We start from the raw sequence: 15041 nt of genomic DNA, 5'->3' as shown, positions 1-15041 counted from the left end.
TGAAAATTCTTCCAGACGCACCGACTGTGGTTACACGCAGCATTTCTTTCGGAGAGCATTTTCAAAGAATAAATATGGCAAGTAAATCTTTAAAATCGAAGACCAAGACAAAGCATACAGATCTACACGATATAATTGATGAGATTGATAGAGATAGTGACAGTGAATTACTACAAGATGAGTCAGACAGTGACAATTCTTTTGACTCGGTTTCTGAGGTTATGTTCTTATATGGAGAAGATTCTGTGTTGGATTGGTGAGTAACGTTGTTTGAAATTAATAATATTAAATAATAATATTAAATATTCATTTGAGTTGTTTGAGATATTTATATTTTATTTGCCATATATAAAAATATGACATGAAATATAAAGTACATATAAGTATAATGAAATGTATAAAGTAAACATTGCTCTACATTGTGGGTGTATGTCTGTGGGCCTGTATATATTACATGTTTTTTATCTAAACATGGAATGAACAACACCTCACTTACTCTGTATATAATCTGTGTCTTTATTTCACAGTCCCAGTGATTCTGATTGGGAGCCCATACTGCCAAGGTGCAAATCCCCCACTGAAGCTGGTCCATCCAGCCGGACCCCTGCTGTCTCCGGCACCACACCTACCCCCGCCCGGCCATCAAGAGGTGTGAAGTCGGTGACAAAGAAGCGGAGGAAGGGAAGTGTGGAACCTGCTGGCAGTGCGGAGGAGGGTCGTTGGCACTCTGTGCTGGAGGAGGATGTGGCCCCACCACCTCCAATTTTCAGACCAAAGAGGCCACCAGGTCCTCAGCTAGACATGAACTCAAAGTACAGCCCCATACAACTTTTTCAGTTGTTTTTCACCCCACGAGTTGTTGATTCCCTGGTGTTGAACACTAATAGGAACGGAGCTAAGAAGCAGGAAGGCAAGAAAGAGGCATGGAAGCCCATTTCCATGTCAGATCTTTTTTGTTACTTTTCTATGGTCATTTACATGGGTGTTGTGAAGCTAAAAACCCTGAAGGACTACTGGAAATCTGCACCCCTCTATCAACTGCCTTTCCCCACCACGGTCATGTCGTGCAAAAGGTTTCTGACAATTTCACGGGCACTTCATATCAGTGACCCAGAAGTTGATAAGGACAATGAGATGAAACGAGGCACGGCGAGGTTTGATAAGCTCTGCAAAATTAAACCTCTCTACCTCGACATCATTGAGGCCTGTAATACTTATTTTCAGCCTGCCCAGAACCTTTCCATAGATGAGAGGATGGTAGCCTCAAAGGCCAGAAATGGCCTAAAACACTACATGCGTAACAAACCGACTAAATGGGGTTACAAACTGTTTGTTTTGGCCGATTCTGCGTGTGCATACACGTGCAATTTTTTTGTCTATGAAGGGAAGAACAGTTGTGCGACCGGGAAGGGACTTAGCTATGACTCCGTTATGCAGTTATTAGATTTTCAGCTGCTAGGGAAGGGCTACAAACTGTTTGTGGATAACTTTTACACAAGCCCTACCCTGTTTGCAGACCTGAGAAAGCTGGAGATGTGGGCCTGTGGCACCATTCGGTCCAACAGAGTGGGCTTTCCGAAAACCAGGGTGAACGACATGCCTAAGCAGGCTGAGCGGGGTACCATGAGATGGATCCGTGAAGATGGCCTGCTGTTTGTGAAGTGGATGGACACCAGAGAGGTGGCGATGTGCTCCACTATCCACAAGTCCTTCAGTGGTGATCACGTCGTCAGGCGTGTGAAGGACGCTACTGGGGCATGGACCACAAAAAATGTCCCCATTCCAACTGCAGTAAAGGACTACAATAAGAACATGGGAGGAGTCGACCTGTCGGATGCGCTGATAGGATACTATAATGTTCTCCACAAAACCATGAAATGGTACAAGACATTGTTTTACCATTTCATTGACATTGCTGTGGTGAATTCCTTAATCCTCCAAAAGGAAATGGCCAAGAGCTGTGGACAGCCCCCCATCTCACAGCTAGCCTTCAGAGAGCTGCTCATCCAGGAGCTTGCTAGCTACAGCAAGACCACTGTAGCACCTTCATTCCCCTCTACCTCTGTCTCTTCTGCTCCTTCAACCAGTGGTGTGCACATGCTTAAATTCCTTATTGCAGGCAGGAATGAGTGCAAAAGGGGCTCAGTAAGGAGGCTTCGTTGTGCTCTTTGCCACAAGAAATCCTCTGTCGGCTGCACCACCTGTTCAGTGACCCTCTGCTTCACAGCAGAAAGAGACTGCTATGGGCTATGGCATCAGCAGCACAATATTGTGTAGAGGGTCTTCACATTATTGAACATTGAGTGTAAATAGTTACCCTTGTTATTTTTCCGGGTATGTTTGAATAATTTTTTTGTGTTTTGTATATAGTTATTTGCATCAATGTTTCGATGTTCCAATTCGGCCACTTGGGTACATTGTGAAGGACACCTGGGTGACTTCATGCTCAATGGCATGTGCCTCACTCATTCCTAGAGGTATCTGTCTGAAACTTTGGTCAAATACTGTAGCCTACTTATGCTCTTATTTGAAATTATCCCCAGTATCATAACTGAATGTTTTTGTTTATTTTAAAGATGCAACAACAATAAAAGAACAGAAAAATGTATGTTTATTTCCTTGTATTTTCTTCTACATTCAATTCACATTTACACAAACTTCAGAGTGTTTTCTATGAAATGGTAACAAGAATATGCATATCCTTGCTTCTGGGCCTGAGCTGTTATAATTGGGTATGTCTTCAGGCGGAAATTGCACAAAGTAACAGGTTTTAAGAACAAATTCTTATTTACAATGACGGCCTAGGAACAGTGGGTTAACTGCCTGTTCAGAGGCAGAACGACAGATTTGTACCTTGTTAGCTCGGGGATTTGAACTTGCAACCTTCCGGTTACTAGCCCAATGCTATAACCACTAGGCTGCCCTGCCACCCCATGGTAGAAACCAGTGGTGGGAAAAGTACTCAATTGTCAGACTTAAAGGTAAAGACACCTTAATAGAAAATGACTCAAGTAAAAGTGAAAGTCACCCAGTAAATTACAACTTGAGTAAAAGTTTAAAAGTATTTGGTTTTAAATATGCTTAAGTATCAGAAGTCAATGTAATTGCTAAAATATACTTAAATAATCAAAAGTAAAAGTATAAATAATTTCAAATTCCTTATATTAAGCTAATTGTGTGGGCAAGAGGCTCGTGTTTCAGTAACCACCTCATGTTTCAGCTGTCACCTCATGTTTCAGCCGCCACCTCATGTTTCAGCCGCCACCTCATGTTTCAGCCGCCACCTCTTGTTTCAGCCGTCACCTCATGTTTCAGCCGCCACGTCAAGTCACCACCTCATGTTTCAGCCGCCACCTCATGTTTCAGCCGCCACCTCATGTTTCAGTCACCACCTCATGTTTCAACAAGATAATGCACAGCCCCATGCCGCAAAGATCTGTACACAATTCCTGGAAGCTGAAAATGTACCAGTTCTTCCACGGCCTGCATACTTACCAGACATGTCACCCATTGAGCATGTTTGGGATGCTCTGGATCGACTTGTACGACAGTGTGTTCCAGTTCCCGCCAATATCCAGCACTCCATGCGAAGGAGATGTGTCGCACTGCATGAGGCAAATGGTGGTCACACCAGATACTGACTGGTTTTCTGATCCACAACCCTACTCCTTCTTTATGGTATCTGTGACCAACGGATGCATATCTGCATTCCCAGTCATGTGAAATCCATAGATTAGGGCCTAATGAATTCATTTCAAATGATTAATTTCCTTGTAGAAAAAAAAGAGGAGGAAAGGAAGCACTGCTAAGGAACACAACATTGTGGTAGATAGAAGGTGCTCTTTGGTGAAAGGGGTAAATTGGTCATTAAAAAGAAAGGAGGACCAATGCACTCTTCATATAATTAATTAAAATAGCTTTATTTGTATGGCATGTTCAATTGGAAACAAAGTTTAAAAAAATATTTCACACGTTTCGGCTGCACGGCTTTCGTCAGGGAGTACAGAGAAATGTTAATACGTTGTCCTCTTTTGAACAGCTTTTTCCAATCGGCCCTAATTGGAAGAGGGAGTGGTTACACAATTGATTGGACAACACCTAGTAAGAAATACTATACACGTTAAAATGTGAAATACTGTAGATATGTTATTAAAACAAAATTCAACTCAAAGCTAGAAGCATCAGAATGCCTGGAAAGGTAGATCAAACCTTAAATATGACTTTGCCCAGTCATATATAAGGGTGGAACTAATGACTTTGCCCAGTCATATATAAGGGTGGAACTAATGACTTTGCCCAGTCATATTTAAGGGTAGAACTAATGACTTTGCCCAGTCATATTTAAGGGTAGAACTAATGACTTTGCCCAGTCATATTTAAGGGTAGAACTAATGACTTTGCCCAGTCATATTTAAGGGTAGAACTAATGACTTTGCCCAGTCATATTTAAGGGTAGAACTAATGACTTTGCCCAGTCATATTTAAGGGTAGAACTAATGACTTTGCCCAGTCATATATAAGGGTGGAACTAATGACTTTGCCCAGTCATATTTAAGGGTAGAACTAATGACTTTTTCCCAGTCATATTTAAGGGTAGAACTAATGACTTTGCCCAGTCATATTTAAGGGTAGAACTAATGACTTTGCCCAGTCATATTTAAGGGTAGAACTAATGACTTTGCCCAGTCATATTTAAGGGTAGAACTAATGACTTTGCCCAGTCATATTTAAGGGTAGAACTAATGACTTTGCCCAGTCATATATAAGGGTGGAACTAATGACTTTGCCCAGTCATATTTAAGGGTAGAACTAATGACTTTGCTCAGTCATATTTAAGGGTAGAACTAATGACTTTGCCCAGTCATATATAAGGGTGGAACTAATGACTTTGCCCAGTCATATTTAAGGGTAGAACTAATGACTTTGCCCAGTCATATATAAGGGTGGAACTAATGACTTTGCCCAGTCATATTTAAGGGTAGAACTAATGACTTTGCCCAGTCATATATAAGGGTGGAACTAATGACTTTGCCCAGTCATATTTAAAGGGTAGAACTAATGACTTTGCCCAGTCATATTTAAGGGTAGAACTAATGACTTTGCCCAGTCATATTTAAGGGTAGAACTAATGACTTTGCCCAGTCATATTTAAGGGTAGAACTAATGACTTTGCCCAGTCATATTTAAGGGCGGAACTAATGACTTTGCCCAGTCATATTTAAGGGCGGAACTAATGACTTTGCCCAGTCATATTTAAGGGTAGAACTAATGACTTTGCCCAGTCATATTTAAGGGCGGAACTAATGACTTTGCCCAGTCATATTTAAGGGTAGAACTAATGACTTTGCCCAGTCATATTTAAGGGTAGAACTAATGACTTTGCCCAGTCATATTTAAGGGTAGAACTAATGACTTTGCCCAGTCATATTTAAAGGTTAGAACTAATGACTTTGCCCAGTCATATTTAAGGGTAGAACTAATGACTTTGCCCAGTCATATTTAAAGGTTAGAACTAATGACTTTGCCCAGTCATATTTAAAGGTTAGAACTACCTTTCTAGGCACTCTGATGCTTCTAGCTTCGAGTTGCATTTTTTAAATAACATATCTACAGTATTTCACATGTTTAACGTGTATAGTATTTCTTACTAGGTGTTGTCCAATCAATTCTGTAACCACTCCCTCTTCATGTGATGTGAAATATCAATTTCCACACTGGAAGTAGTGGTAAAGATTCTATCTCGTGTGTATTCTCTCATGTACTTTAAGATTCTGTGATGTGGTAAAACATTTTCCACACAGAGAGCATTGGTAGGGCTTCTCCCCTGTGTGTGTTCTTTCATGCACTTTTAAGTGCCCTGACAGGGTGAAACTCTTCCCACACTGGGAGCATTGGTAAGGCTTCTCCCCGGTGTGTGTTCTCTTATGTTCTTTCATGTGCCCTGACCGGGCAAAACGCTTTCCACACTGGGAGCATTGGTAGGGTTTCTCTTTTGTGTGTATTCTCATGTGTATTTTTAGGCCTCCTGATTGTGTAAAACTTGTTCTACACTGGGAGCAGTGGAACGGCTTCTCCCCTGTGTGTTTACTTTTGTGTTCTTTCAATTGAACTAATGTGGTAAAGCTCTTTCCACACTGGGCGCATTTGTAAGGCTTCTCCCCCGTGTGTGTTCTTTCATGCACTTTTAGGTGACTTGACAGGGTAAAACGCTTCCCACACTGGGAGCATTGGTAAGGATTCTCCCCTGTGTGTGTTCTCTTATGTTCTTTCAAGTGTCCTGACTGGGTAAAACTCTTTCCACACTGGGAGCATTTGTAGGGTTTCTCTCTTGTGTGTGTCCTCGTATGGGTTCTCAAGTACCCTGACTGGGTAAAACGCTTCCCACAATGGGAGCATTGGTAAGGCTTTTCTCCTGTGTGTATTCGTTCATGTATTTTTAAGTTCCCTAACTGAGTAAAATGCTTTCCACAGTGGGAACAGTGGTGTGGTCTTGCTAAATGCTTCTCACCTGTGTGTGTTCTTTCATGCACTTTTAGGTGTCCTGACAGGGTAAAACGCTTCCCACACTGGGAGCATTGGTAAGGCTTTTCTCCTGTGTGTATTCGTTCATGTATTTTCAAGTTCCCTAACTGAGTTAAACTCTTTCCACACTGGGAGCAGCAGTGTCGCCTTGCTGGGTTGGATGTCTCTGGTTCCTCTGAAGGACTCTTCCCACTGTCAGAATGAAAGTCTGTTCTCTTTCCTGCCAAAGACAAACAGATTATTTAACTCGAAAATGAGATTTACTGAAGAAATGTGTGTTTAAAGTATTTATGGTTGTGAAACAGTCTTGGTAGTGGTAGGATGGCAGTAGTCATGGTAGGGTGTTATGCGGATAAAATAAACATTGCTTTTAAAGCTGATACAACATACTCTCAGAAGCACAGTGGACTTTGTTTCACGTCTTTAGGCCTTACCATTGCTGAGATATTGCAATTGGTGTGACCGAAGTCTGGGTCAAAAGGTCATTAAATACGATGTCATATCTGGGCAAGAGTATCTGCTGGCGTCGTGCTTGACTGCCGCGTACTGCCTGGTACCTGTTTAGTTAACAGTGTTTGTTTTTCATTGTTTTTTTTGTCTACTTTTAGGCCTGTTATTTTTGTCAACTTTTAGAGCTAAGGGAGTTTTGTGACTTTTACCACCTTGGTTTAATAGTGCTAGCTAGCTTGCGTATTGGCTGTTTTTCCTACGTCTGAGTCTGGACTGCACTGGTTTGATAATATCCACCTGTTTAGCTTCTTCCTCTGATTGCTGGCCTACTGGTTCCCTGACCCAGCTCTGGATTATTGCCTTGGGAATGTGTTTATTTGGGATTTCCCTCGCCATACATACTCTGACTCTCCCTCGCCATACATCTCTCTGGAATACCCATCAGATTACCCTCTGACTCTTCCTCGCCATACATCTCTCTGGAAAACCCATCAGATTACCCTCTGACTCTCCCGTGGCCCGGCGTAGCTCCTGCCTCCCCCCTCTGCTTATTTGCCGGCTAGCTCTACGGCCCCTTCCTTGAAGCGCTTCTCTTCCTGGCTGTTGCTCTGGTAACCCAGCCCCTATGAAGCAAGGTAAGACAAAGCAACCCTAACATTTCATCAGTCCTCTGCCTCAAATATTGTTCATATGAAGCGGAAGATGTTAATCTGTGTTGTTGTTTGTGTCGAATTGCTTTGCTTTATCTTGGCCAGGTCGCAGTTGCAAATGAGAACTTGTTCTCAACTAGCCTACCTGGTTAAATAAAGGTGAAATAAATAAATAAATAAAAAAATAAAAACGCAATCTTAGCGAGAGGGCAAACCCCAGAAATATATGTTGGGTATCTCAGATTGTTCTGGTAATTCCCACATAGAAACTTAATGTGGAGACCTATTCATGCTTCCATTAAGACCCTATGATCTGTGAACCGTTCATGATACGGACAACATCTCGGTGTCTTACACCCCTTATAGCAGGGTTCCCCAACTTCCGGCCCGCGGACCGAATTTGGCCCACAGGTGTTTTTATTTGGCCCACCAAGTTTTCTGTGAAGAAAAAAAATAATATTTATTTATATATATATATATATATATATAAAAATGTGTATTGTTGGACATGAGACAACAACAAAAAACACCAGAAAAATCAGCTCCAAGTTTTTAATTTAAGAAATGACCCTTTTTGCTTCTTTTTAGATCGTTTCTTTTAAACACGTCACATCTCTCTGAAGATATCTCCCATTTTATACATAGAAATGTACATTGTAGGTCATTAACCAATCACATCCCTCCTTGACGATTGCACGTTCAGCAAATCGCCAACAGAGAGAGGTCCCTTTTTTTAATGCATTTTCACATTCACTGTGTTGGTGAAGCTCATAAAATGAAGCACAGCTTCAAAATGAACAAGAGAGCCCACTCTGGACATGTGAAGTAGGCCTAATTGAGGAGTACACTTTGACAAACAATATGCCTTCAAATGAACCAAATTAAAAAGGAGAACTTTTGAGATAAAATGAATATTTGAATGTTGAATAAATTGAAACTGACAGTATAACGACACCTAGATGTTGTCTGCATCATGTAGGGGTCAGAGGTCATGGGGTCTGACAGTATAATGACTAGATGATGTCTGTATCACGTAGAGGTCATAGGGTCATACAGTTTAATGACTAGATGTCTGTATCATGTAGGGTTCAGAGGTCATGGGGTCTGACAGTATAATGACTAGATGATGTCTGTATCACGTAGAGGTCATTGGGTCATACAGTTTAATGACTAGATGTCTGTATCATGTAGGGTTCAGAGGTCATGGGGTCTGACAGTATAATGACTATATGATGGCTGTATCACGTAGAGGTCATAGGGTCATACAGTTTAATGACTAGATGTCTGTATCATGTAGGGTTCAGAGGTCATGGGGTCTGACAGTATAATGACTAGATGATGTCTGTATCACGTAGAGGTCATAGGGTCATACAGTTTAATGACTAGATGTCTGTATCATGTAGGGTTCAGAGGTCATGGGGTCTGACAGTATAATGACTATATGATGGCTATATCATGTAGGGGTCAGAGGTCATGGGGTCTGACAGGAGGCATGTAGAGGTCTAAAATGGGCCTAAAATGGCCACTTTCATCCTGATTTTCTCAAAAACGGTTTGTGATACAAATGTTTAAAAAAACATACATCCTTCCTCCTAATTACGTTTTTATGTGAGAATGACCAATACAATCTGAGATGCCCCCCAACATGTTGGTCTATCCTGGTGTAGAATCACTACTACACATGGCTTCTATCCTGGTGTAGAATCACTACTACACATGGCTTCTATCCTGGTGTAGAATCACTACTACACATGGCTTCTATCCTGGTGTAGAATCACTACTACACATGGCTTCTATCCTGGTGTAGAATCACTACTACACATGGCTTCTATTCTGGTGTAGAATCACTACTACACATGGCTTCTATCCTGGTGTAGAATCACTACTATACATGGCTTCTATCCTGGTGTAGAATCACTACTACACATGGCTTCTATCCTGGTGTAGAATCACTACTACACATGGCTTCTATCCTGGTGTAGAATCACTACTACACATGGCTTCTATCCTGGTGTGGAATCACTACTACACATGGCTTCTATCCTGGTGTAGAATCACTACTATCACTACTACACATGGCTTCTATCCTGGTGTGGAATCACTGCTACACATGGCTTCTATCCTGGTGTAGAATCACTACTACACATGGCTTCTATCCTGGTGTAGAATCACTACTATCACTACTACACATGGCTTCTATCCTGGTGTAGAATCACTACTATCACTACTACACATGGCTTCTATCCTGGTGTAGAATCACTACTATCACTACTACACATGGCTTCTATCCTGGTGTAGAATCATTACTACACATGGCTTCTATCCTGGTGTAGAATCACTACTACACATGGCTTCTATTCTGGTGTAGAATCACTACTACACATGGCTTCTATCCTGGTGTAGAATCACTACTATACATGGCTTCTATCCTGGTGTAGAATCACTACTACACATGGCTTCTATCCTGGTGTAGAATCACTACTACACATGGCTTCTATCCTGGTGTAGAATCACTACTACACATGGCTTCTATCCTGGTGTGGAATCACTACTACACATGGCTTCTATCCTGGTGTAGAATCACTACTATCACTACTACACATGGCTTCTATCCTGGTGTGGAATCACTACTACACATGGCTTCTATCCTGGTGTGGAATCACTACTACACATGGCTTCTATCTTGGTGTGGAATCACTACTACACATGGCTTCTATCCTGGTGTATAATCACTACTACACATGGCTTCTATCCTGGTGTAGAATCACTACTATCACTACTACACATGGCTTCTATCCTGGTGTGGAATCACTACTACACATGGCTTCTATCTTGGTGTGGAATCACTACTACACATGGCTTCTATCCTGGTGTATAATCACTACTACACATGGCTTCTATCCTGGTGTAGAATCACTACTACACATGGCTTCTATCCTGGTGTGGAATCACTACTACACATGGCTTCTATCCTGGTGTAGAATCACTACTATCACTACTACACATGGCTTCTATCCTGGTGTGGAATCACTACTACACATGGCTTCTATCCTGGTGTAGAATCACTACTATCACTACTACACATGGCTTCTATCCTGGTGTGGAATCACTACTACACATGGCTTCTATCCTGGTGTGGAATCAGTACTACACATGGCTTCTATCCTGGTGTAGAATCATTACTACACATGGCTTCTATCCTGGTGTAGAATCATTACTACACATGGCTTCTATCCTGGTGTAGAATCACTACTATCACTACTACACATGGCTTCTATCCTGGTGTAGAATCACTATTATCACTACTACACATGGCTTCTATCTTGGTGTGGAATCACTACTACACATGGCTTCTATCCTGGTGTAGAATCACTACTACACATGGCTTCTATCCTGGTGTGGAATCACTACTACACATGGCTTCTATCCTGGTGTAGAATCACTACTACACATGGCTTCTATCCTGGTGTAGAATCATTACTACACATGGCTTCTATCCTGGTGTGGAATCACTACTACACATGGCTTCTATCCTGGTGTAGAATCACTACTACACATGGCTTCTATCCTGGTGTAGAATCACTACTACACATGACTTCTATTCTGGTGTGGAATCACTACTACACATGGCTTCTATTCTGGTGTAGAATCACTACTACACATGGCTTCTATCCTGGTGTGGAATCACTACTATCACTACTACACGTGGCTTCTATCCTGGTGTGGAATCACTACTACACATGGCTTCTATCCTGGTGTAGAATCACTACTACACATGGCTTCTATCCTGGTGTGGAATCACTACTACACATGGCTTCTATCCTGGTGTAGAATCACTACTACACATGGCTTCTATCCTGGTGTAGAATCATTACTACACGTGGCTTCTATCCTGGTGTAGAATCATTACTACACGTGGCTTCTATCCTGGTGTTGAATCACTACTATCACTACTACACATGGCTTCTATCCTGGTGTAGAATCACTACTATCACTACTACACATGGCTTCTATCCTGGTGTAGAATCACTACTATCACTACTACACATGGCTTCTATCCTGGTGTAGAATCACTACTATCACTACTACACATGGCTTCTATCCTGGTGTAGAATCACTACTACACGTGGCTTCTATCCTGGTGTTGAATCACTACTATCACTACTACACATGGCTTCTATCCTGGTGTAGAATCACTACTATCACTACTACACATGGCTTCTATCCTGGTGTAGAATCACTACTATCACTACTACACATGGCTTCTATCCTGGTGTAGAATCACTACTACACATGGCTTCTATCCTGGTGTGGAATCACTACTATCACTACTACACATGGCTTCTATCCTGGTGTAGAATCACTACTATCACTACTACACATGGCTTCTATCCTGGTGTGGAATCACTACTACACATGGCTTCTATCCTGGTGTAGAATCACTACTACACATGGCTTCTATCCTGGTGTGGAATCACTACTACACATGGCTTCTATCCTGGTGTAGAATCACTACTATCACTACTACACGTGGCTTCTATCCTGGTGTGGAATCACTACTACACATGGCTTCTATCCTGGTGTAGAATCACTACTACACATGGCTTCTATCCTGGTGTAGAATCATTACTACACATGGCTTCTATCCTGGTGTAGAATCACTACTACACATGGCTTCTATCCTGGTGTAGAATCACTACTATCACTACTACACATGGCTTCTATCCTGGTGTAGAATCACTACTATACATTATTAACACATGGCTCCACACCATAACTCGCAGCTCAGGCACTTGAGTCAGGACAAAGTGGAGTTAATCTGCCTCCTGATTGGCCCTTAACCTGCCTAGGAGAAGATTTGAGTTGAATGATTTGTTGCCATAGAAACTTAGCTGGCTAAGAGGTAAGCCACCTTCAACGGTTATCCTTAGTTGAATTCAGAATTGACTCTGTCCAGGACTTTATATTTAATATTCCCCTCCATCCACATCGACTGATGGACAAGACTCTGTCCAGGACTCTATATTTAATGTTCCCCTCCATCCACATCGACTGATGGACAAGACTCTGTCCAGGACTCTATATTTAATGTTCCCCTCCATCCACAGCGACTGATGGACAAGACTCTGTCCAGGACTCTATATTTAATGTTCCCCTCCATCCACATCGACTGATGGACAAGACTCTGTCCAGGACTCTATATTTAATGTTCCCCTCCATCCACATCGACTGATGGACAAGACTCTGTCCAGGACTCTATATTTAATGTTCCCCTCCATCCACAGCAACTGATAGACAAGACTCTGTCCAGGACTCTATATTTAATGTTCCCCTCCATCCACATCGACTGATGGACAAGACTCTGTCCAGGACTCTATATTTAATGTTCCACTCCATCCACATCGACTGATGGACAAGACTCTGTCCAGGACTCTATATTTAATGTTCCACTCCATCCACAGCGACTGATGGACAAGACTCTGTCCAGGACTTTATATTTAATATTCCCCTCCATCCACATCGACTGATGGACAAGACTCTGTCCAGGACTCTATATTTAATGTTCCACTCCATCCACATCGACTGATGGACAAGACTCTGTCCAGGACTCTATATTTAATGTTCCACTCCATCCACAGCGACTGATGGACAAGACTCTGTCCAGGACTCTATATTTAATGTTCCCCTCCATCCACATCGACTGATGGACAAGACTCTGTCCAGGACTCTATATTTAATGTTCCACTCCATCCACAGCGACTGATGGACAAGACTCTGTCCAGGACTCTATATTTAATGTTCCACTCCATCCACAGCGACTGATGGACAAGACTCTGTCCAGGACTCTATATTTAATGTTCCACTCCATCCACAGCGACTGATGGACAAGACTCTGTCCAGGACTCTATATTTAATGTTCCACTCCATCCACAGCGACTGATGGACAAGACTCTGTCCAGGACTCTATATTTAATGTTCCACTCCATCCACAGCGACTGATGGACAAGACTCTGTCCAGGACTCTATATTTAATGTTCCACTCCATCCACAGCGACTGATGGACAAGACTCTGTCCAGGACTCTATATTTAATGCTCCACTCCATCCACTGATGGAGAACCTATTATATTCATACAGAGCGCAGGAATGTAAATCAGCTCTCTACCTTTATCAAAGAAAGAACAGTAGAATGCATTTAATCCATTGTTACGTTTTGTTGGTGGTCTCCACTATTTGTAACTTCAACAATCCCTACAGTACAGAAGAACAACATATTCAACTGTACAATATCAGTACAATACCCCCTTAAAAAACACACACACACACACACACACACACTCAACGTTTTTACCCGTTTTTGAGACAGTACTCACTGGTGTTAATGATATCTCCAGTCTCCTCTTCCTCCAACGAGACAGTCATCTCCTCCTCTTTCACTCTAAAAACGTCTTCCTCTACCTTTACTGTCATGGCCGCCTCCTCTTTCACTCCAAACAACGCATCGTCTTGTTTCTCTTCAACCTCTTCTTTCACGGTAAAATCTTTCTCCTCTTTCACTCCAAAAAACGCATCGTCTTGTTTCTCTTCCTCCTCTTCTTTCACGGTATAATCATTCTCCTCTTTCACTCCGAAAGCTTCTTTCTCTTCTTCTTTCAATGTACCAGCTTCACCCTCTACTTCTTGTTTTACTGTAACAGCCTCCTCTTCCTTCTCCTCTTTCACGGGAGTTTCTGTCTCCGTCCATCCGATCTCCTCTTCTTTAGCAGGGAAGGAGTAGTTTAGGGAGCTCATAGTCGGAGATGTTATCTAGCTAACGTTAGCTAGTTACCGTTAGCGACTAGCCTAGTGGTAATGTAACCATCCAGCTAGCTGACTGACAACCACAACGTAAATATGCTATTAAATGGGGTAACTGGTAGATACGATGAAAGTGTGTTGAAAACAAAATGGCTAATAATCACAGATAGTGTCTAAAGGGCTCCAATGTTTCTGCTATGTTTGTTAAAAAGCTGCTGAACAATGGTGGCTGACTAGCTGCTGTTGTGGTTGCCAGGTCTGAACAATGGTGGCTGACTAGCTGCTGTTGTGGTTGCCAGGTCTATATACAATTTCTATCTATAACAAGACCACTCCAAACCCGCCCAGAAGGCCTGAAAACGAACGCACCCTCTAAAAAAAACTAAAAAAACATTTCGCAGCAACATCGGAGTTGCCAGATTTAGTCAAACTCCTTTTCCAGGACGTTATCGAGCGATTTAACGATTTAAGTAGGAATATCAACTTAACTTGCAACAATGTAAGAAGCAACATTCGGTTTCCCATTGAAACAATAATTCTTGCGAGCTAAAGGTGACTAAAAATAATTTAATTATGTCGCAAGAGAAATTATAATTCGCCATCATTAAATTTGCCGTATCAT

General features: G+C 41.9%; 2 protein-coding genes across 3 annotated transcripts; one reads left to right on the top strand and one right to left on the bottom strand.

Moving 5' to 3' along the window:
- The first annotated feature begins 7 nt into the window (after window positions 1–7).
- On the top strand, window positions 8–2149 carry LOC118940068 (piggyBac transposable element-derived protein 4-like). Its single transcript, XM_036948293.1, has 3 exons — window positions 8–256; window positions 528–1920; window positions 2120–2149. The coding sequence occupies exons 1-3, from the start codon at window positions 75–77 to the stop codon at window positions 2147–2149; spliced, it is 1605 nt and encodes a 534-aa protein (XP_036804188.1). The 5' UTR covers window positions 8–74.
- Window positions 2150–3913: 1764 nt separating this feature from the next.
- LOC110514652 (zinc finger protein 501-like) lies at window positions 3914–14789 on the bottom strand. Of its 2 annotated transcripts, XM_036947942.1 has the most exons (3): window positions 13996–14785; window positions 6509–6742; window positions 3914–4055 (listed from the first exon to the last, which is right to left on the bottom strand). In XM_036947942.1, the coding sequence occupies exons 1-3, from the start codon at window positions 14411–14413 to the stop codon at window positions 3994–3996; spliced, it is 714 nt and encodes a 237-aa protein (XP_036803837.1). In that variant the 5' UTR covers window positions 14414–14785; the 3' UTR covers window positions 3914–3993. The 2 variants fall into 2 exon arrangements, with proteins under 2 accessions (XP_036803837.1, XP_036803836.1); XM_036947941.1 differs by lacking the exon at window positions 3914–4055 and having other exon boundaries at window positions 5274–6742; window positions 13996–14789.
- Between the last annotated feature and the right edge of the window lie 252 nt (window positions 14790–15041).

Source organism: Oncorhynchus mykiss, chromosome 17 (assembly GCF_013265735.2).
Source record: "Oncorhynchus mykiss isolate Arlee chromosome 17, USDA_OmykA_1.1, whole genome shotgun sequence".
In the NCBI taxonomy this organism is placed as follows: domain Eukaryota; kingdom Metazoa; phylum Chordata; class Actinopteri; order Salmoniformes; family Salmonidae; genus Oncorhynchus; species Oncorhynchus mykiss.
This window is presented reverse-complemented; position numbering and strand designations above follow the sequence as displayed.

Bases quoted from the DNA above. Each gene is read 5' to 3' on its own strand.
- LOC118940068 (XM_036948293.1), top strand. From the start codon at position 75: ATGGCAAGTAAATCTTTAAAATCGAAGACCAAGACAAAGCATACAGAT. The intron at 257-527 runs GTGAGTAACGTT...TTTATTTCACAG, and splicing joins GAAGATTCTGTGTTGGATTG to TCCCAGTGATTCTGATTGGG. The intron at 1,921-2,119 runs GTGAATTCCTTA...TCCTTATTGCAG, and splicing joins ATTTCATTGACATTGCTGTG to GCAGGAATGAGTGCAAAAGG.
- LOC110514652 (XM_036947941.1), bottom strand. From the start codon at position 14,413: ATGAGCTCCCTAAACTACTCCTTCCCTGCTAAAGAAGAGGAGATCGGA. The intron at 6,743-13,995 runs GTGAGTACTGTC...TGTCTTTGGCAG, and splicing joins TGGAGATATCATTAACACCA to GAAAGAGAACAGACTTTCAT.